Raw genomic sequence first — 23,783 nt, 5'->3', positions numbered from 1 at the left:
TTTCCTTTAAAGGAGGGAAACACAGGATTCAGATGCCCAGTGATCTCTTAAAAAAGAAAACAGCAGCATTTATCAGACGTGTGAGCGCTCACTGTATCATCAGCCTGCTTCCTAACATCTGTCAGATGGTAATGCATCAGTGTAACCCAGAAAGCTGGGCAGGGGAATAATATAACATGAGGAGTTCAGAAGTTGCAGATCAGATTTAGAAAGTGAGTTGACATGCATATCATCTCTATTAGTTAGCTAGGGCTGCATAACAAAATACCACAAACTGGATGGCTTACACAATGGACAGTTATTTGCCCACAGTTCTTGAGGCTGGAAGTCTAAGAGTAGGGTACCAGAATGGCCAGGTACTGTTGAGATCTCACTTTCTTCCTTGTTGTGTGCTCGTATGTCTCTCTTCCTCTTCTTATAAGGCCACATTCCTATCAGATTAGTGCCCAACACTTAGGATCTCATGGAACCTAAACTAACACCGAAAGACCCTATCTCCAAATGCAGTCACACTGGTGGTTAGGGCGTGTGAGTTTGTGGAGGGGGCACAATTCAGTCCACAGCATGAAAATGCAAGCCAAGCAGTTTGCCTATACTCCCTGGTGTCTTGGCCCTGACCATCCTGATTCTGACCCCGTCCTGGCCCAGCCCAGTCTGACACAGGGCAGGTTACATCAGCAGAGGGACAGGCGGCTAACGGTATGGCTGCCAGCTGGCATGCTAACACAGTTGGGGCAGGACTAACACAGCACAGGAGCATCCGTACTTCTTGCCAAGATATTTGTACTTCTTGCCAAGGATTCCTGATTTTTTTCTTCCTTTAAAAATTATTTTTTTTTAAGGATCTCATTAATCAGCTATCTATCATGTGTGAAGCAGGAGCTGGAAAGACATATAATATGTGTGGGAGAGGGTAAAAAGGGAATTGGAAAAAAATTTTAATGTACGGGGTTGAACAGTGTCCTCCCTGAATCTATGCTCTTTCCAGAACCTCCTGGTGTGACCTTAATTGAAAATGGGGTCATTGTAAATGTGATTAGTTAAGATGAGATCATAGGAGTATGGTGGGCCCTTAAGCCAAGATGACTGGTGTCCTTGTAAGAGGAGGTGGGACACAGAGACACACACAGAGGGAAGATGGCCATGTGACAACAGCAGCAGTGATTGGAGTGATGCATCTACATGCTAAGGAACACCAAGGATTGCTGGAACCACAAGAAGCTAGGAGAGAGGTATGGACTGAATTCTCCCCTGGAGCCTTCAGAGAGAGTGTGGCACTGAGGATGCCCTGATCTTGGACTTCCAGCCTCTGGATCTGCAGTGGAATACATCTGTTATTTGAAGACAGGGTTAAAAGTGTTGTCTTAATGTGTTGTTTGCCACCTAATTTGTGATATTTTGGAAACTAATAAATACTATCTAAAAACTGAAGAATGCAAAGGCAAATTCATATTTGGTTGGAGGTGGCAGGAGGAGAGGAGGCAGTGGGGAACAAATAAGCCAAAGAGAGAAGACAGGTCCACAGTTAGAATCATCTCCATAGAAGTGATGGATAAAGCCTTGGGAAAGGGATGAGATGACCAACAGAGAAAGTGGAGACTGATGAGAAAAGGGAGCGAAGACTGAGTTTTGGGGTTACTTACAGGTCTGAGTGAGAAAGACAAGATAAGGAAAGAGACAGTGGATAAATGATCAGAGAGGAGAAAGTCAACCAGGACAATGCAGTGTAGTTTGTCACCCAAAGGAAGGCAACGGGTGGAGGAGGAAGGTTAGTGTGTGCATTCTTCAAGAAGGTCAGAGAGAATTTGCACCAAGAGATAGCCTTGTCATTTGACATCAGGAAGTCCTGGGTGACCTTGAAAATTTAAGTTTCAGTAGAATGTAAGGGGCATAGCCCAAATCAGGAGAGGTTAGGAACAGTAGTGGATACAGACTATTAGCTTTAAAAATGTTCCAGGAACAACAACAACAAAACACCAGAAAGAATGAAAAGCACACAGTAGTATGAAATCTGACAAAGGGAACATTTCTTTAAAATCGGGGGACTGTGTTAGAAGAAACAGTGATCATTAAAGAGATGATGCCAGAGGCAAGAGGAGAAACTTGAAACAAGGTCCCAGAAAACTCCAGGAATCATGACAATGTCATTGGCTGGAAGGAAAGAGGAACATCTCACCCTGTGAGAGAAAACACGAACATATACCCAATGTTTGAGGTAGGAGGGAGAGCTGCGAGAGCTGATTTCAAACTCACAATATAAAATGATATAATCTTTGGAAGACTAGAGAGTAGATCCAGGAGAGGCTAGGAATGGGGAACTTAAGACTCTGAGGAGAAGCTTGGCCAAGCTACCTTCAACAACACAAAAGGAATCAATAGAAATATGAAACGATCAGTGCACCAATCCATAGCAATGCTCTTTAGGCTGGACTGGCAATCTTACCGATGATGGGCTACCTAGGAGGGAGGAAATCTAGGGTGCTCAAAGCTTCATCCCCTGTCCCACTGCCTAGCAGTGAAGCCACAAAAGGCTGACAGTCACTGGGACTCGGTTTGGTGATTTTCTGGAGCTCCGGCCACCAACTCACCTTGCGATGAGGGACTCTCCTCCACTTGGTCCAGCCCAGGGCAATGGAAGCAGCAGCAAGTGCCCCATACAATCCATGCTTATCTCAGGTCTTGACTTTGATTCCATGTTGATCTCTTACTCTTTATGTTTATATTGAAATCTTCCTGTTTAAGGTTTATGTTTGTAGATCTTGGGTCCTGCCTTCTTATTGGATGGCTCATTGCCTCAGGAAATTTTGATTCATGGTATCTGATTTTAGCTTGATGACAATGATAACATTAACAATATTAGTGTTACCACTGCCTGGTATTATTTTGTGAATGGTCCTGTTATCCCCTTCAACTTTCCTGCTATGAGAACTCAAAGATGAACAAGAGACCAGAAAATGCACCTGCGTCCAAACTATATCTGTTTGGCTTGGCTGACCATCTGTCTCCTGTGCCTAGAAAGAACCAAACGTCATAGAGAGAGGAGCGCAGGCAGAAGACCCCTCCTAGCTGAACATAAACTAGCTTCACATTTAGGTGAAGCAAGGAAAGAATCAGGTCAATTGGCTGGGATATTAAAGTAATTTGGGGTGAGCTCTAACTGTGGGCTGGGAAATCTGGACATTAGGGGATGAAGTCCTCAAAGTATACAGTGTCTCATTCCCTTGCGCTCTCTAGTACTTCATGCTGGACATACTGAAAACGTGAGTTGAATGAGTGAAAAAATGAGCCATCATCGTTGAGGAAGCACTTATACAGAAAAGAATTCACACAGTAGGTCTGGGACTCCTCTCCCTAGAAAGGCCTGTTTGCAAGTCTCGGAGCTGGGGTTCCTATAGGGTCCCACCACCCTGATGGTTCAGCGTGGCTCATTGTGCCTAACCTGTGCAAACAATACTGTTTTCGCTGGACACCTGCCCTCCTTCTGGAAATCTGGGATTGATGTACGTGACAGGCAGAGGGTGCCTGTGTGACTCCCTCCCCCACCCCCACCCCCAAATAACACCCGTGGGCATCGAGTCCTTACTGAGCCTCCATGTCGGTAGCATCTCACATTGTCACTGCTCCTTGCGGGGGGTTGTTTCCTGGGTGACGCCACGGGGAGACTCTTGGAGGAGTGTGCCTGGTTCCCCCAGATTTCTCCTCCCATCATGTGCGTTCCCTTTGCTTACTTGCTCTGTGTCCCTTCCCTGTAACAAATCCCAGCCATGAGCACGACTGTGTGCCTAGTCCTGGGCATGCTGCCAGGAACCCCCAAACCCTTCACACACAGAACATAAAAAGTCTGTGAGATTCGATCAAAGAGGGGAAAACTTGACCTGGACAGTCATTGGCTTGACAAATGGAATCTTCATATCCTGTCCTTTTGTTGTGAGGGGAACCAGCACAACCATCTTTCATCCACATGAGGCGAAAAATAAAAAAGCACTTTTCCACGATCACGCAGCCAATCTGTGCTAGAGCCGCACTTAGGAGTCCTGTTCTCCTGGTAACACTTGGAGTGCGGAATCAAGGAGTGTTTTAAGTTGACCTTCATTTCATAGAAGATGGGGTGGTGTGTGTGTGTGTGTGTGTGTGTGTGTGTGCGCGCGCGCGCGCGCGGCTCTCCTGAGATCCTCTATCTAGCTCAATCCGTTATCACATTTTTCTGTGTGTGTGTTTTTTTGTTGTTGTTTTCTTTTTAAAAATAATTATGTTAACATGCCTGTGGCAATGTGTGTGTCTCTGTCCCAGCAGATCGGAAGTCAAAACAGATTTGGGGGGGGAACCCCTATCACCTACAGTGCACAGTTTCTGCTTGTGAGAAGGGAATGTGTCCTTCCAAAGGCTGAACCTGGGAGACTTCCGTTTCCTCTGATCTTTCAGGACCTCATTAGTGGGTTATTTTTGGAATAACTGACAAGCCACTCATCTAACATGACCTTTATTCTCAGTGTCATGAAGAATTGCCTCCAGATCCGTAAACAACCCAGTTTTTAATTACTTCCAGGTGGCAGTGGAGTAACACGTTAAAACGAGATTACTGAGCAACAGACTTAACTGGCAAAATTGTGATCAATTAGTGGCTTTAAAAAAAGAAAGAGACCAAGACCCTCCCTTCCTGTGAACTTTTGTGTGGAATATAGAGGGGTGGGCAAAAGTAGGTTTACTGGGCCATTGTCACCTTCTGAGCTAATAAAGCTCCTGGAAGAACCATAACCTGCATGCCTTTTTCCAGTCAAACAACTGTAAACCTATGTTGCCCACCTATGTATCTTTCAGTTCCTCACTCCCAAAGAACAGCACAGTGAAACAGTGCAGCGTTCTTCCTTTCTATCCCAGTTGCTGCCTACCTCCTGTGCTGAGAGTAATTCCAGTGTTGGAAATGTGCCTCGTATTTGCGAGAGAGAGAGAGAGAGAGAGAGAACAGATAGCGATATGGATGGAATAAATAGATGGATGAAGGGAGGGTGGGAGGGTGGGAGGGAGGGAGGAAGGGAGGAAGGAAGGAAGGGAGGAAGGAAAATTATCTGTTCCAGTTTTCATTTGTTCTATCAATTAGTTTTTAGTGAGTATCACAGAAACTTCTCTAATCCCGCACTCCCTGGTACTTTTAAACCAGTGACTACAGGTCTGTTCCTTAAGTCATGTTGATGTTGATCACATTCCCTTTACTCATAAGCACCTTGAGGACTGCACTGGGTCTTATCGCCATAGCAACCTGAGCAGCTATGCAGCAGGTTGCCTTGAAAATGCTCAGTGACTAGGAATAAAATTAAAATATAAGTGCCTTAGAAAGAGGGAGCATGGGCTCGCAGAGCCCGGTGTCACAGTCACACAGCACAGACATGCTGACACACCCACCACGCATACCTTGCTGCCCCAACAGCTGTCTGTGCCCCTCTCCCTCCAAAAGACAGTAGACCCATCCAATCTGCTCTCAGCCTAAGTCTGCAGGGCTGTGCTGACGGAAAACCTCGCCCAACTGGGTTGACTGTATCCATGATGCATTTTTTCCTAGTCCTCAAATGCTAATGGACTTTTCTGAATGGACATCTCCCTCCCCAGAAAATCATTTGAGGGTGTGTCTTCCGAAGCATCTGGCCCACGCGCCTGTGACAGCCCTCACACCCTCACAGCACAGTACTCTCTCCCTGGGGCTCCCTAAGAGCAAAGCCCTCTCCATGGGGCCAGGGAGGGGAATGCTTCCGAAGCACAGGCTCCGCCTTATCTAGGATGGCCAGACCCAAACTCGGCATCCAAGACTCCAACAAGCATCTCATGTGAAGTGCTAGGCTGATGTCCTTTGATGTTTAAGGTGGGCAGGAAATGGTTCTTTTACCCAAAACACAGGAAGAAGAAAAGCATCTGTGGAGTTGAACTCATTGATCCTAAGAGAGAAGATCCTTCTTGACTCGTCACTAATAGAGGTGTTCTGGTGGGAAACATTGTGACAGAGATCGGGCCAGGGCTGAAGAGGGAGGCAGATTCCCTGGGAAGAGTACAATGTTTGCTTTCTCCATTTTTTCAAACCCAGTTGCCCTTGGGCTGTGTCTTTGATGTTAATGTAGCTAAACCCCCAGTGAGAGTCTCAGAATTTTATCAGCGAAAACAGACGCGGGATGCTGGGCTCTCCCACCGCTGGCCTCCCTAATCAGGAAGAAACTCACACCAGGCCACTGCGTGGAACCCAAACATGAAGCTGTTGTTACTGTTCTTTTCCACAATGGGGTCTTCTGTCTCTATCTCCATAGCAAAACCTCCCAAGGCACAGTACTACCCAAACTACTACATTTTTATTGGGCAACATTCACATGCTGATATTGACAAACCTTTCGTTTGGGCTGGGGAAGCAGTAAGGATGTCTTTAAAATGAGTATAAACATCATGGCTTTGTCCTGGCTCATTTCAGTTAGGTCGGAAGGCGGTAAGTCAGGATCTATCATCAAAATTGAGGACATTAGATGGCAGGGTGTACATTTGTCTCTGCAATACACATTTTCAAGCCTCCAACTGTCCATTGTTCCAGAGTCTGAGAGTGAAGGTTAACCATGTGGTACCTGATAGCCCAGGTGAAGGGCCCAGGGGAAGGGCCCAGGTGAAGGGCTCAGGGGAAGGGCCCAGGGGAAGGGCCCAGGTAGACGGCAAAGCAGAAGGAAGACAGCATCAGACCTTAGTAGCCTCCCCTTCCCCTGGGAAATTACAGGATTCCTACCTTTAGGCCTGTCCTAGCTTGGGCTGCTATAACAAAATACAGACTGGGTGGCTTAAACAACAGACATTTATTTTTTGACAGTTGTGGAGGGTGGAAGTTCAAGGTCAGGGTGCCAGCATGGTGGGCTCTGGTGACAGCCCTCTTCTGGATTGTAGACAGCAGCCTTCTCAAGTGTCCTCACATGGTAGATAGAGCTATGGTGTCTCTTCTCCTAAGGACACTGGTCCCATTATGAGGGACCCCTCTTCATGACCTAATATAATCTTAATCACTTCCCAAAGGCTCCATCTCCAAATACCATCACACTGGGGGGCGGGAGAGGGGACAGGGCTTCAACATGTAAATTTTGAGGGGACACAAACATTCTGTCCATAGCAAGACCACTGGGGTATTCTTCTCAAAGACCATTTAAAATGAACTAACTTACGTTCTTAATATCAGTGAACTAATGACCTCATATGACAAGGAGGCACCACTTGATTTCTGACTCTAGAGTCAGGTCAAGTTCAATCTGCCCTGGGAAGAAATCAATGAGTGGCCTACTGTGCAGTAAGCTAATGAGAGCAGCTGCTGGAATGGCTACTGAAACTGGGGTTCACATGGCAACCGAGATAGACACCTGATAGTTACTTCTCTCCCTATAAGAACATAATCCAGTCATTTATTTTCTCTTCAAAGATAAAGGGCAAAACATAGGAAGACATGCCGGTGGAAACTGTTTCATTTCTTTTTATAGGAAGACACCATTTTAATTTTTGTAATTGAAAAGGCATTCCTTTATGACAAACACTCATTTACCTTGGCCAAGATTTCCAAAGAGCCCACAACATCTGTATGAGGCCAATGCTCAGCCATTAAAATGGGCCTTTGCTGCTCTGGCCTCCCACAAGGTGCTCAGGACCCAGGACCCAAGACCCAGGACCCAGGGGTGGAGCCAGACAACCCAAGGCAGGTGGGCCAGCCTCAGCCTGTGCAGGCAGCTCTCACCCTGCACAGGTAGCTTCCTGCCAGGAGCCTGAGAGGAAGCAGCAGCCAAGAACCTCCTGTGCACCACGCCCAGCCCTCCACCCGCCTCTCCACTTACTGCTGAAGAACACTTACACAGACTGGTGTTCATGGCTCATTTAACCCATCACTTTCTAAAGAACTAACGGAAGTGTCCCAGCCTGACTCAGGGGAGGCTGGGATATCTTGGAATCCCAGGAAGAGAGAGGTGGGGTGACAGCCACTGCCAATGACTAAATCTAAACTACTTCAACAAGGAGTTACTGGGCTTATCAAGGTTAAGGTAAAGACACACCTTAACCTTTTCCCGACCATCTGCTGTGCACAGGGATGTCTCTCCTGGAGCTCACAGCTAACTCAGAAAAAGTCCCTTGGTTTCTGGGACCTCTGTGCTGTCCGAGGTCACCCCCTACAGTCAGACCCAGCAATTCCACTTTGGGAATTTATACAAAGAAAACAACACCACTAATTCAAACAGACATGTGCATCGCCATGTTCACTGCAGCATTCTTTACAATAGCCAAGATATGGAAGCAACCTAAGTGTCCATCAATAGACAAATGGACAAGGACATGGTGCATATACACAATGGAATATTACTCAGCCATAGAAATGAATGAAATCTTGCCCTCTGCAACATGGATGGACTTAGAGCAGTGGTTCCCAACCTTCCTAATGCTGTGACCCTTTAATACAGTTCCTCATGTGTGGTGACCCCCAACCATAAAATTATTTTCGTTGCTATTTCGTAACTATAATTTTGCTACTGTTATAAATTGTAATATAAACGTCTGATATACAAGATGTATTTTCATTGTTATAAATTGAACATAATTAAAGCATAGTGATTAATCACAAAAACAATATGTAATTATATATGTGTTTTCTGATGGTCTTCGGTGACCCCTGTGAAAGGGTCATTCGACCCCCAAAGGGGTCGCGACCCATAGGTTGAGAACCACTGACTTAGAGGGTATTGTGCTAAGTGAAATAAGTCAGACAAAGACAAAAATCTTATGCTTTCATCTGAGTATAGCATTAATTAAAGGTGTCTAAGAAACATATGAACACACCCATAACAGTATATATATATATATATATATATATATATATATATATTACCTGTATTAAAAACCTACACAGAGACTCATACAGATAGAGAACAAACCAATGGTTGTCAAAGTGAAGGGCGGAGGTGGGAAGGAAAAAAATGGTGAAGGGAATTGAGATATACAAACTTCTAATTATAAAATAAATAAGTCATGGGGATGTAATATACAGCACAGGGAAGACTGCCAATAGCATTGTAATAAATATGTACAGTGACAGGTGGTTACTAGACTTATGATCACATCGTAAGGTATATAAATGTTGAATCACTTGGTTGTGCCCTGGAATGAATATAACACTGTATGCAAATTATATGCTAGTAAGAAAGTCAATTGACCATGGGTGTGATTATTTCCTTCTAGACTTCCCACTCTGTTCCACTGATCAGCAGGCTTAGCTCTGCACCAATATCATGTGGTCTTGATTACTGTCGCTTTACCATAAACTCTGAAATTGGAGAATGCAAGTCCTCCAAAAACAAAATAAAATGAATACCAGTGCCCCCCCAACCACTCAGCCCTTGGGGCCCAGAACGGGGAGGTCCCAGCCACGCTTGTCCTCTGGGCCTCCCTGCCTCCCTGTCACACTCAGGGTCCTGGCCACAGAGAGAAAAGCAATCCTGCCCCACCTAAACCAGCCCAAACTGCTTTATTTACTGTGATCACCAGTGGTTTTTACTGTTTGCAATCTCCCATGCCTTCATGACCTCCTTCCCTGGGTGTTTGGCAGGTTCACTGTGCGGGGCTCAGGCACTGGAAACCAGGGCTGACAGTAGCCATCGCCAGTCACAGTAGAAGGCTGCATTTCCAGGCTTCCCATGTGTGGCTCATTATACTGCTTTGGGGCCCTGTTCTCAGTCTTAACTACCTGAATATGAAAATAGTTTATATTCTCACTCTCTGTCTCAATCTCCCTCTGTCTCAATGTCTCTATCTATCTATCTGCCAATTATCTATCAGCAATCTATCTACCTATCCGTCTATCTCTGCCATGTGGAGCCTCTTGACAATACCCTGTGTTTGATTAAATGGCTTACTTATAAACAAACAAAAACTTGCTATTAATGTATTCCGAATGAGATAAAAGCAGGTACTAGATCTGTTTTCTGGATATTTTTGTGAAAGAAGAAAAGCCAGGTGCTTATCCATGATACATGTTGTTATTTTTTAAATGTTGCCCATGGATGAAGCTCCTGTGCCTGACCGAGGAGTGGACCTGGGAGTCGCCTGTCCCTATCAGCACGTGTCACCTCTGTATCTGTCTATCAGCATCCTCTCCATTCACTTGGTATAAAATCCCTTACATTTCATTTAATTAGGTTTGTGTTTAAAGAAAAAAGAGTGTATTCACATAGATTGCAAAAAGACAGAACCTGCATATGTGTGTAGCACTAACTACAGGTGTTTAGGAAACATATGAACACACACATCCTATCTAATAATAGACAAAAAGGGTAATTAATCGTACCTCCGACACGCTTCCCATTGGCTAATCAGCGCCATATGCAAATTAACTGCCATCCAAAATGGCAGCTAATTTGCATAATGCAGGCAGGGCAGGACAGCGTGAGCCGCCATTGCCAGCCACCATCCAGGCCCCCATGCGGCAGTCCAAGAAGCCGCTGGCCTGCTGCCCGTGACCCTCCCGTGTGCGGCTGCAGAAGCCACCTGCCCGTGCCCGTGTGCAGGCGCTGAAGCCGCCTGCCCACAGGGTGTGCAGCCGCAGAAACCTCGGGCCGGCGCCCATGTGCAGGCCGGCGCCCATGTGCAGCCCCAGAAGCCGCCTGCCAACGCCTGTGTACAGCCACAGAAGCCGCCTGCCCGCCGCCCGTGACCTGATCCGGTCCCAGGTTGTAGGCCGGCACCCGTGTGTACCCGCAGAAGCCGCCTGCCCGCACCCGTGTGCGGCTGCAGAAGCCGCCTGCCCGTGCCTGTGTGCAGCCGCTGAAGCCGCCTGCCCACAGCGTGTGCAGCCACAGAAGCCGCCTGTTCACGCCTGTGCACAGCCGCAGAAGCCGCCTGCCGAGCCCATGTGCAGCTGCTGAAGCAGCCTGCCCACAGCGTGTGCAGCCACAGAAACCTCGGGCCAGCGCCTGTGTGCAGCCGCAGAAGCTGCCTGCCTGCAGCATCCCACTATGATCCACTGAGTTATGAGGCCAGAGAGCAAGGAGAACTTCCGCCCCTGAGTCAAAGTGGGGAGCGGAGGACACGGCCTCCCCTCCTAAAGTCGCCAAAGGACAGGACCTAACCTAAGCCACATCCTCTGAGACAGCCCGGCAGGCACCACTGACCCTCTCTGCAGGCCGGGCTCCCCTCCCCCTTCCCCTGTCCCTGCACAGCTCCCATAGCTCCCCACTGGCTGAGTCAGGCACAACAGGTTTGCAGCCACAGCAGCGATTTAGCAGCTAACGAAAAATGCGAGAACGAACAAATGAAGCAGCTACTGCAGTGGGGAAAAGACGTTCATCAAATTCGTTGTCTCTGAGAAACTGAGGCAGCCAGCACAGGCCCCTGCACAGGATGAGGCTTCTGCTTCTAAAGAAACGTCCTGGGGTTAGAGGTGAGGGGGTGCTGCCTTTCCCATCTCGGAGCTCTAGGAGGAGTCTGTGCTCCCCCTCCTGGTATTCTTAACACCCAGAGACCCCTCCCCAATCCAGGCAGGAATGTTCCACGCTGACCGCCTCCGGAAAGCAGAGAACAAAGAGGCACTTCTTGACTTCAAGCCTCTAAACCAGTGGTTCTCAACCTTGGCTGCACATTAGAATCACCTGGGAATCTTTTTAAAATCCTGATTTCTGAGCCTCATCCTCCGGAAATTCTGTTTCTTTGTTATGGGGTGGGGCCACAACATTAGTAACAAAGAAACAGAATTTCCGGAGGATGAGGCCCAGAAATCAGAATTTTAAAAAGATTCCCAGGTGATTCTAATGTGCAGCCAAGGTTGAGAACCACTGCTCTAAACAGACTTGACCACTGCGGGCAAAGACCTGCAGCTGAGAGGGGACAGGTTCTGGGTGTCGAGGTCCAGAGCATGGAAGGCCTCCTGGGGGAGCAGTGGATCTGGAAGCCTGTGTGCTGGGTCAGAGACACCCCTGCCTCCCACCCTCCCTTGCCCTGCACATAGACGTGCCTGGACTGGGGTGAGGAGGAGAAGGAGAACTAGAGGGAAGGAACACTGAATGTTTGTTGTCTGCCATGTAAAAAGGACTGTGACCCTCCCCTCCCGCTGAGTCACTCCCTAAGGCAGCAGGAGACGGAGGGTCTGAGAGCAGCCACACAGCTTTGTGGCCGTGACCAAGGCACCAAGATGGTGTCCGTGCAACGGGGCTGAGGAGGTGTCAGAGGACCTCACCCCAGAAAGCCCAATTCCTCTTTGTGTGAGAGAGAGAAGGTGGCAGGGAGGGAGGGAGAGAGCAAATTGGACTCAAGAGGCCTCAAGGCCCAGATGAGAATATACCAGGGATCAGCATGGACTTGAGCTCTGAGGTGAGGGTCAAGGGCAGCTGGGTGGGGGCCAGCCCAGACAGAAGACTGAGGTCCACATGTTCTTGACCCTGCTCGGTTCTATGGCACCTCTGCCTGAGATATAAACTGTCTGACATGGAAGTACAACTCCAGAGAAGGGGGTGGGGAACCTAAGTTAAATAATATTTTGTTTTTGTTTTTTCACTTGGCAGAATGGGGGCTGAAGTTGAAGTTAGGATTGGTTACTAAACAATAAAGAAAGCAACATTTCTAGCATACCCGACTGTGTGGTCTGAGTTTGCTGCTGCCTATAAACCAAGAAAAAGTTGTAAAATGAAGTACTAATCTCTAAGGTTTAGGTCAGACCAAGGAGTAGTGCCACTCAGCCAGAAGCTGGCTCATGGCTGGCCAGTGCGGAGGTGGTGGCAGGAGCCTCTCCCACCTCCGTGGCAGTACTAAGAATGTCCAACTAACAGTTTAGGCCCGATCCCTTGGGGGCCTAAGCCTTTAGTCGGACATCCCCCGAGGGCTCCCTGGCTGCCAGAAGGATGTCTGACTGCAAGCTTAAGCCTGATCCCCCGGGGAGTGGGCCTAAGTCAACAGGTGGACATCCCCCAAGGGGTCCTGGACTGCAAATGGGCACAGGCTGGGCTGAGGGACGCACCACCCCCCCCCCCCCCACCGAGTGCACAAATTTTGTGCACCGGGCCTCTAGTTATATTATAAAAACCTACACGAAACCTATAAAAGATCTATCTATAGATAGCTATCTAGGTATGTAAAACCTCATGGTAAATACTTTGATTTCTCACCCAGATTTCCAGGTATTCTCTCCTTCCAGAAACATGTCCCGCTGAAGTCAGGCATGACCATGGGACTTGCTTCTGCCACTTAAATATGAATAGAAATGGTGTGTGTCACCTCCACGTAGAACAGCAGTTCTCAACCTGTGGGTCTCGACCCCTTTGGCGGTCGAACGACCCTTTCACAGGGGTCACCTAAGACCATCCTGCATATCAGATATTTACATGACGATTCATAACAGTAGCAACATTACAGTTATGACGTAGCAACGAAAATAATTTTATGGTTGGGTCACAACATGAGGAACTGTATTTAAAGGGCCAGAAGGTTGAGAACCACTGACGTGGAAGCAGGTAGAGGCAGTTTGCATTCTCTTGCCCCTCCAGGGCAGACCCCGAGGTTGTTAGATGCTCTTATAAGATGGTGGAGCCTCCAGTGGATAGAGCGTCGGCCTGCGGACTGAAGGGTCCCAGGTTCGATTCCGGTCAATGGCATGTACCTTGGTTGCGGGCACATCCCCAGTAGGAGATGTGCTGGAGGCAGCTGATAGATGTTTCTCTCTCATCGATGTTTCTAACTCTATCTCTCTCCCTTCCTCTCTGTAAAAAATCACTAAAATATATTTTAAAAATAAATAAATAAAAAAGATGGTGGAGCCTCCATCAGCGTCTACCCCTGAGTGTGGAAGATTGCAAATATTGCCCCAACTCTCCCCCTCCCTGAACCCACACGATCTGACTCTGGGCTCAGCCAGATGAACTTATTACATATAATCTCTCCATCTGCTTCCAAGAAACCAAAACAACCTCTAAAGAGAAGCAATTAAAACCATTAACAATCAAAATTAGCAACTAGAAGTGCACAGGTGAGTATCTATCCTGATTACTGCAATAGTTTTTCAGTTCTTAAGCATAGTATGTCTGTCATACTCTAACGTATAGGATGATGAATCAACATTTATTGTTCAATAAAGTGCAAGGGACTTCAAATTCACTGTAAAGATGATTTTAGGAAATGCTGAAACATCTATTACATCCTAGTTTACTGTGATATACTTTAAAGGCCAAAGATTTAATTTTTGACTTGGACTTTTTAATGGTTTGATGATTTTTTCATTGTTCTTAAATAGTAACCTATATTGTCTAGCAGGCCAATAAGCTGATAAACAGAAATGCTTTGTCACCATGAGAGTTTAGTTCCAATTTCTTCTCTCTGTAAATTGTCAAAATGTTGACAGTATTCAAGGATTACATTCAAACGCATGTGCGCGAACGTGCATACACATCCATGACATAAAGGAAAGCAATTGTTTATAACCCATTGTACCACATTCAGTGCCCAACACAGCTGTTTGCTAAAAGCAGCCAACAGTCATCATCCAACCATGTGCAAACCAGGAAACTGAGGCTCGTGCCCACGTGGCCTTTCCAGGTAAGTAGTAAGGAGCAAGGACTCAACTCAAAAGCCGCCATGGAAGAAGTACCCCTCCTTCTTAGAAGCCAGATTTCCATTGTCTCATTGGTAGACACCAAAATAAGCCAAGAAATTACTTATATACAAATAGACATATTTCAGTGCTGAATAGATATGCTAGCTAGAATCTTCAAGAATGAGGCCAGAGACACCTCATCACTCAAAGACCTCCGAAAGGGTCAAAACGGCAGAAAATCAGAGCTTCATTTTCTAGTTTTCAGTTTCAAACTCGTCCTCAACGTACCACCAAGGCCTCTCACAGACACGATAATCCTACCTCCCTATTTCCAGCTGCATAAATAAAAACACAATTTCCTTATAAAAGTAAAACACCAGCTATAGCGTATCGTGTAAGTAACTCATTTTGATCCATTCAGTCAATCACTGAAGAATATCTAATTCGAGCCACGAAAACCAAGATGAAACGTTGATGCCACATTTACTCATGAAACAGCATCCATCTTAAGGACACTAGTTCTTAATTACGATGAACGCATAGGAAGAGGCCCGACTTGATGTGTGAAGCACCCTGTGAGAAGGTGAGCCTGACGCGCTCGCCTGGAGGCGGGGAGCCTACCTGAGATGAGTGAAACAGTGTCTTTCTCCCATGAGACGACGGTGATGTACGCCTCCACCGAGGAGGGGATAATGCACTTGAAGACCGCGACATTGCCTCTCATGGTTTTCTGGTCCTCCACACGGACTGTATAGGGCTCCCGTAAAACTGCAAGACAGGAAGGGGACCGGGTAACACACAGAGGCGACCTCCTTCTGAGAGCATCTCATCTGGATGTATACACTGTATCTCATGGATAGGAACTGCATCAGAGAGATTCATGGGGGGAAATTTTAAACAATCTACATTTCACATCTTAAGGACTTTCATTCATTAACAATAAGCTCCCCAAATACAAAAGGGCAAGGGTACACCTAAACAAAGTTCAGCTCCCCCAAAGGCAGTTCAGTGTGGGAAGTAGCTTCTAAGTGGAGTCAGATGATAGAAAATGGCTCTCCGTGTCCTCTGAGGACCAAGAAAAACATTTCAGACTATAAAAAGAATTTTAAAATCCAAGAAAGGCAACCTCTCCTGGAAATGCTTGAAAACTACACAACAATTAAAAGAACTCTTCATGAATGACATTTTAATGACAGTTGCAAAGCAGTTTGGGAAACAGTGATCCTGCTGCCCATCATGTAGGGAAGGATGCTGATAAGGGAGCCTGCCCGAACCCACAGCAATAGGACTATCCCAGAAAGTGCTCAAAGGGACTTCCATGAATGAAGCGTCTGGGTTCAAACTTGAGCCCTTCCACTCTTGCCGGCTATATCCTAGGGATTTAGATGAAAACATCTACCACAAGGGATGGTTGTAATGACCCGATATTGTGGATAAAGCACTCAGGACAGGCTCAGGTACAGCTACACAAATCCACGCCATGTCCGTGGAAGACCTCTGTGTCCAGGGCAAGGAGACAGGCATGTGCCTCACACACGTTATCCCTCACGCCAGCTCCGGAAACATGGGAAGAGCTTACTTCCCGAGTGCTTCATTGTCCTCCAATTTGAAACAAAGGTGCTGGTGCAGGAAGATCTTCACGGTCTGGATTTTCTAAATCTTTGACTTTCTAAGATACCCAGATCTCTTCAAATTTTAGTCACTTATTGGAAAATATGTGGCAAGAAAACTAGCATGAAATTAATTTCAAAAAGTTGGCGTATCAACAAACATAGGAAGAGTTTCAAAAGGGAACTGCCCTCTTGGGCAGAGGTAAATAATGCCACCTTGTTTTCGCTTCCTTCTTTCTCTTCTTTTCTTTTTTGTTTTGGGTTGTTTTTTTAATGAGTCCATTGTTTCTACTTTGTTGGTTAGCTAGCCATAACTCCGTTTGGTTATTTCAGGGGTTGCTTTTTGTGGTATCCATCTGTAACACCATCATTTATATCCAGGTGATACTATGCTACTTCCCATAAAATAAGAGAACCCTAAAACACTGTACTTCTCTGTCTGCTCCAGGCCTTCATGCTACCGTCCGCATTTTATTTGTACATATGTTCCAATCCCCACAAGACGCTGCTATTATTTTGTTCAATCATTTTTTTTAAGGATTTTAAATTTAAAATGGGGTTTATTTACCCATGTAGTTACTTTTTTCATTATTCTTCTTTGAGTATCCTCCATCAGGTGTCATTTCTTCTGATTGCAGAACATTTTTTCTAAAGATGTCTAGGAGTGCAAGTCTTTCAGATCTGATGTGCCGAACGCCTGCATTTCACCTTTATTTTTGCAAGATTCCTGCGTGCAGATTTCTGGGTTCACAGGCCCTTTTCTTCCAGGACTTCAGAGATGCAGCCTCACCGTGTTCTCACACTGATTCTGACGGAGCCTGTCATCATCTTTCCCTTTGTTCCTCTAGGTGTGATGGGTCCCTTTCTCTGGCTGTTTTTAACGTTCCCTCTTTCTCATTGGTCCCGAGCGATGTCTTAGGATGCACCCTGGTGTGTTCTTCTTCATGTAGTTTATGCTTAGGTTTCCTGGGCCCGTGGGATCTGTGAGTTTATAGTTTTCCTCAAATTTGGAACACTTTGGCCAGTATTTCAACTTTTTTGTTTTATCATCCATTTCTTTGGGGAGTCTATTTGTATAGTAAGCTTATTTGACGTATTTTTCAAGTTTTGGGAATAAACTTTTTTTTTTTTCTGATCAGTTTTAGGTTACAGAAAATTTCACAGAAAGTACAAAGAGTTCCCATACGCTCTCCCTTGCCACCTCTACAGTTCTCATTATAAGCATCTCAATTAGTGTGATACATTTTTATAATTAATAAATGAATATTTATACATTCTTACCAGCTGAAGTCCATAGTTTACATTAAGGTTACGCTGTTAGACAGGACTATGAATAATGTCATGTATTCATCGCTAAGGCATCATCCGGAATAATTTCACTCTCCCACAAATGTCCTATTTGCCCCACAACCCTTGGCGACCATTGATCTTTCTACCTTGCCATTGTTTTGCCTTTTCTGGAATATCGTATCTTTGGATTTATACAGTATGTAGCCTTCTCAGATTGGCTTCTTCACTTAGTAACATGCATTTAAGCTTCCTCTATGTCTCTTCATGGCTTGATAGTTTATTTCTATCAATGAGTAATATTCCATTGTTTGGATGGATATACCAGTTTATTGTTAAGAAATATTCATATTCTTGTTAAAATGTAAAGAAAGACCCTTTAAGAATTTTGCAATAGGAGTCATGATTATTTCAATTGGGAGATAAATTTTGCTCAACTGTATGTACAGCAAGAACAAGTGAACATAGAGAGCCAACCACAAAGCAAGGGGATCAGTGGGTGGAAAATTACTAAGAGGAGACATCAAGGGTAGGGGAGTTTTGTTAAATGTGGGCTGAACACTTACACATCACAGGTGAGAGGAGGAGCTCGATCAGATGTTAACAGTGATCAAATAGCAAATATCAGAGGTGGGGAATGACTTCGCAGGACTCGTGCTAAAACTGGGCTCAGGGAGAAAAGACACAGAAGGTCAAACTAGCTGAGAAGAGGGCTCAGATGAGCCTGACAGAAGTTTACTCAAGGATGGAGTCTTCGTCATTATCCATTCACATACAGAAGGGCATCTCTGTTGCTTCCAATTTTTAGTAATTATGAAAAAAGCTGTTATAAAAATTCATGTGCAGGTGCCCTGGCCAGGTGGCTCAGCTGGTTGGAGCATCACCCCATCCACTAAAAGCTTGCAGGTTTGATTCCCAGTCAGGTTGTGGGTTTGATGCCTGGTAAGGGTATGTATGGGAGGCAACTAATCAAAATGTTCTCTCTCACATCGATGTTTCTCTCTCCCCCTTCCTCTTTCTAAAATTCAATAAACATGTCCCTGGATGAGAATTTTTTAAAAAAAAAAAGATTCAGCCCTGGCCGATTTGGCCCAGTGGAGAGTCAGCCTGTGGACTGAAGGGTCCCGGGTTCGATTCCAGTCAAGGGCACATGCCCAGGTTGCAGGCTCAAACCCCAGGGGCCGTGCAGAAGTCAGCCAATCAATGATTCTCTCTCACTGATGTTTCTCTCTCTCTCCCCCTCTCCCTTCCTCTCTGAAATCAATAAAAATATATTTTAAAAAAAGATTCATCTGCGGGTTCCAGATGTGTCCTGCATCTGGAAACTTAAGGTGATAAATTGGGGTGTTCATAGGGCTCAGCTGCTTTATTCCAGTTTCTCCAGGATCACTTCCCTGCACCCTGGGGTGGCCAGGCTGGAAAGCTGGCGCTGGGTATATTTTGTCTGTGTGTGGGGGTTGCTGCTGCAGAAAGAAGGGAAAGTGCAGCCCTTGCTCCTCCATCTTGGCCGTAACCAGAAGTCCAGTCAAATGCCCTTCACCACAGCTCACTAAGGGAAAGACATGGCGAGGGTTGGACTTGCCCCTGGTCACACAGCCGATGACTTCGCTAAGCGGTGAGTACAGCACAGGCAAGGGACAGACCAGGGCAAGTGGCCTGCTCGTTCCGGTCCTTAGGACAAAGAGGCCAGAACGTGTTTTATTTACAGGAAAACTAAGATTGCTGGTGAATGAGACAGCATGGGTGACCTTTTCCTCATTCCTTGGCACTCAGACCTGGGTCAACTCGCTGTAAACTAGTAAGAATACGAATGTCCTGCACCGCCACGGGAGAGGGTATAAGCCATTTTACCCAGTGGGTTCTTCCAGGGAAACCCCTGAGCCAATGTCAAGGGAGCTTTAGATGACCTGCTGCACCGGGGGGTGCCCCAGGACTGAGTGCTCATTCTACACAAACCTGCAGGACAGTTGGCACTGGGCATCAGACAGCCCCCCGCTGGCCTCCTGCCCAGCTGCCCAGCTCTGCACCGGCATGGACACAAAAATGGGGAAACCAGCCTTTCAAGCATCCACTAAGCAATCTAAAAATTATCACAACCAGGATGTGCTCATAAGAAGTAAAATTAAAGGAGAAGAGACATTTCTTTGGGGCAACGTGACTGTCCGTCGTGTAAGTCCGAACGGACGCAGCAGCGGTGTGGGTGCTGGGCTCCCGGCGTCAGGAAAACCAGCACGTGGACAGCAACCGCGTCACTACGTGGAAGGTGGCACAGGTGCCAGGCCAGGCGATGGCATCCCCACCCCTCCCCCGGTCCCTCTGCCCTGCAGAAGCAACCAGTTCTACGACAAACCCAGAAAAAACAGCAGTTAAAGCCGCAGTAAGCATGTAGTTCCTTTATCTGACCGGAAACTCGAGGCAGAAATAGCAGATTCACACATACAAGCATAGCTGTTTGAAGTCCCAGGTTTTTCTGGAAGTTTGACTTTGTAGCCTATGAATATGTTTTTTATGACACACTGAGTTTTTTTCAGACTTCCAGGTAGAAGGCATTACTCAGGTCCCCTGCCGTCTGATGTGGAGGTCTCTACGCGAATTTCACGTGCTTGTTGTATTTATTCGGGACATCAGCTCTTCATCTCTCGGTGAAAGCCAATCTTCTTCCTTAAGTGCATTTCTGTGCACGTCTTGGAGTTCAGGAGCTTGTCCTGGAAATCAAAACGCAGCTGGGAAATGATGCTGGTGGGACGGGAGGCAGTCTGACGCTGGGTGCTTATGTCCAGGAGACCACGCGCGGGCACTGGGAAGGGCTGGTGTTGTGATGTCTTCGGGTGAGGCCTCCTCACCTGCTGCAGAGGATGCCCACGCCGCTGCCCCGCTCCCCGGGGCAGAAGACAACAGTCCAAGTCACGTTCGCTTTGCCCTGCCATTATGTTGAGTCGTCTCCCAGTATTGGAAAGGCGAGGCTTAAAAAGAACCCATTAAAACGCTGTTTGCTAACTGGAGTCCAGCTGTGTGCTTGTTTTTCAGGGTTTTGTTAAATCGTTAGAATGACACACTGTGTCCTGGATGGATAACTTTTAAAGTCTGCGAATCAGAGGCCATATTCCTGAGTTGACTTGCAGCGATGGCAATTTTAGAAAAACACACATTATGATGTTAAAAGGAACAAACCAATTTAATAAACCAATGTTTATTCGTTGACAACATTCCAGCAACACGTGACACAGTAAAAAAAATGTTAACAGCGCCTTTTTTATTTCACATTAAATGCAAGAATGTGAGACGGAGTCTGCTTCACCTACAGTGCACACCATTGCAATGGTTTTATTCCAGCTCAGTCCCTGGCCCTCTTTTCTCTGTCTCCTCTCTGCTCCCTCCACTGCCCACCTCGGGGACGGAGTGTGGGGAGGAAAGGGGCAAAGAGGGGGACAGAAAGCAAGCACACTGGGTCTGAGGCACTGGAACTGTGAGTCAGACTACCCATTCGTCAAAAATGCAATAAATGTGGGGAATGGTTTAGACCAGTGATGGCGAACCTTTGGAGCTCGGCGTGTCAGCATTTTGAAAAACCCTAACTTAACTCTGGTGCCGTGTCACATATAGAAATTTTTTGATCTTTGCAACCATAGTAAAACAAAGACTTATATTTTTGATACTTATTTTATATATTTAAATGCCATTTAACAAAGAAAAATCAACCAAAAAAATGAATTGGCGTGTCACCTCTGACACGCGTGTCATAGGTTCGCCATCACTGGTTTAGACCTTACCAACTTAGTGTCACTGAGTCCAGCTTTTGGTTCCAGCATGTAAGACACTCTGAAACCCGGCAAGAGAGGCTCTGGCATCTGAACGAAGCCCCCAACAGTCTCCAATTGAGCGTTCGCTGGTTCTCAGCTGACGGTGTTTTTGTTTTTGTTTCCTCTCCTGAGTTTTTCACAACATCCCCAGCAAATATCACAGTGCCTGGAACAGAGGACCCTTCCATTGTCAGTGTTGACCCAGCTTTCTTTCTTTGTCCATGTCTGACTCCCCCATTAGGACGAGAGTTCCATGAGAGTAGTTACCATTTCTTTTCTCCCATCTATTCCTTGCACCCAGCAAAGTGCCGGAACCATAACAGAAGCTCAAGAAAATATTTGCTGAGTGAATACATTCAAATTGACCCGAGCACTGCATTGTAAACTTTTTTTTTTTGTACTTGGACATTTTCATGAACTTCCCTCCATGTAGCTTCAAGCTACCAGGACGCAGGCCCCACCAACACCCTTCATCTTCTCCTCGGCTCTTCCGCTGAAGAACTTGGCCTTCTCAGTGACAGGCTGGATTCCCCCAGTTTCCCAGTGTTCAAGGATTTACAAGGACAGAGTCCTAAGGGTTTACAAATGCACGGAACTTTTTTTTTGCATGTTGTTCAAATGGTAAAAAATGTGGAATGAAAATAAAAACACCTCAGCAAGAAAAAGGCGAAAGGGAATGTTTACAAGCATCTGCGTATTTGTTTCACTGAGGATGAGAACCAGCCATTTCCAAGTTTTTCCCCAACAACGTCAGGCACCCGGAAATCCAGTCGAGAGACACGCTCAGAGGAGGGACTGGTGACAGGGTGTTCACCGACTCCCAGCTGCTGGCTGGGAATGTTTGCCACCGGCCCCCAACCCCTCAGGCAAGAAGGAATCAGCTCTACTCACCAGCCTTGATGTGGACATCCTGACTTCTAATTTTCCCTGAAGGATTCTCAGCTGTGCAATAGTAAGTATTGTCATGGATTAAGGTACTAAAGCTCGAAGGAGGGAAGGGGAAAATTTGGAGAGTGCCGTTGGGGTGGACGTGGCGGATCCCGGGGACATCGTAGATCTCCTCGCCCGTCGCCAGGTACCATCTGAGAGACACAGGAGGGATGCCTGCAGCCGGGCAGGGCACCAGCGTCCCCGTGGTGCTCGCGAACACTACCTCTTGCACAGATGCATTGACAAAGTAGAGGCTGGAGTGGAGGTCCTCACTGAAAACTGGAAGGCAACAACACAAGGATGGGTCAGTTAACGCTCCTTCGGAACCCGACTTCCAGTCAGCCTGGCCCGGGGGCGGGAGGGGGTATTTTGACACATAATTCCAGGGCTCGACTAAAACTAAATAATTCAAAATTGCCCAACCTACTAGAGACAGAGAGGCTGTACTGAAAAGGAAGCTCCATCCCAGCCGATGTGGCTCAGAGGTTGAGCGTTGACCTATGAACCAGGAGGTCACGGTTTGATTCCCCATCAGGGCATATGCCAGGGTTGAGGGCTCAATCCCAGTGTGGGGCGTGCCGGAGGCAGCCAATCCATGATTCGCTCTCATCACTGATGTTTCTATTTCTCTCCCCCTCACCCTTCCTCTCTGAAATCAACAAACATTTATTTTTCAAAAAAAGTAAGGTCCATCCTCCTTTCATATTTTTACACAAACAGAAGTTTCCCAGGGTCTTAACTTTGAAGTTTACTCTTCAGCTCCACGCCCTGTGCCCTGATCTATCTTCATCTCACGGACCACTCTCGGAATTGACATTATGCATTTTGTATTCATTTTTGATCTGTGTCCCTCTGGAACATACGCCCCATGAGAACAATGCACTGATCTGCCGACACTGTTACCTGGGCAGAGAATCCAACATCCAGTCATGTGCTAAGTAAGGAGAAGCTAAGGGAAGGCCTGACCAGACCCAGGTGCTAGGATCAGATCATGCTGGTGGGTAGTTACGCTGAGGGCTAATTTTGAATGAAATTAGTCACCATTTTTTAAATTAAAATTGAAGATCATATGCAAAGCATTTTAAAAAGCAAAAGTGGTTTTCTGAAAATAGTGTCCCATCAACAATGCATTTTTTAATTGAAACTATATTGCCATAATAAAGAGAACTTTGACAAAGGCATCCTTTAGTTCCATCAACTTATGGCAGTTTTTGTTTAAATTTTTATATTTCCTCTTCCGGTCCATCTGCATTTCTTACCTCTATAATTATACTACATTTCTTGCTTATATAATTATACTATGCCATAATGTGCATACATAAAATATGCAATTGTTATAGACTGCTTCATTCTCTTAACCTTATTCCGTATACATAATTTCATCTTTCTATACACACTTCACAAGTAAATATTAGTGGGTGCACATTTTATGTAACATGGTTTCCCAGACTATTTTCCTGATCTTGGTTATGTAAGTGGTTTCTGTTTTAATTGCTGTAAACCAAGTGTCTGCAAACCTGTTCACACACATTTGGCTTTTTCACTTATTTACTGAGCACCCGCATTGCACTCAGCAACACATAGCTACGGAGT

At 46.2% G+C, this 23,783-nt stretch overlaps 1 protein-coding gene across 1 annotated transcript in view; it reads right to left on the bottom strand.

The window, feature by feature from the left end:
• Nucleotides 1–23,783, bottom strand: part of DSCAM (DS cell adhesion molecule) — a 469,770-nt gene that overhangs the window by 353,064 nt on the left and 92,923 nt on the right. Inside the window, exons 3-4 of the mRNA XM_070403791.1 lie at nt 22,152–22,469; nt 15,185–15,331 (exon numbers count right to left, since the gene is read on the bottom strand). Of these exons, the coding sequence (XP_070259892.1) occupies nt 15,185–15,331; nt 22,152–22,469 (465 nt within the window). The remainder of the gene's footprint in view (nt 1–15,184; nt 15,332–22,151; nt 22,470–23,783) is intronic.

Source organism: Myotis yumanensis, unplaced genomic scaffold (genome assembly GCF_028538775.1).
Source record: "Myotis yumanensis isolate MYYU_CA2020_CCGP unplaced genomic scaffold, mMyoYum1.0.hap1 SCAF_2, whole genome shotgun sequence".
In the NCBI taxonomy this organism is placed as follows: domain Eukaryota; kingdom Metazoa; phylum Chordata; class Mammalia; order Chiroptera; family Vespertilionidae; genus Myotis; species Myotis yumanensis.
The sequence above is the reverse complement of the archived record's forward strand: the minus strand, read 5'-3'. Positions and strand labels throughout refer to the sequence as shown.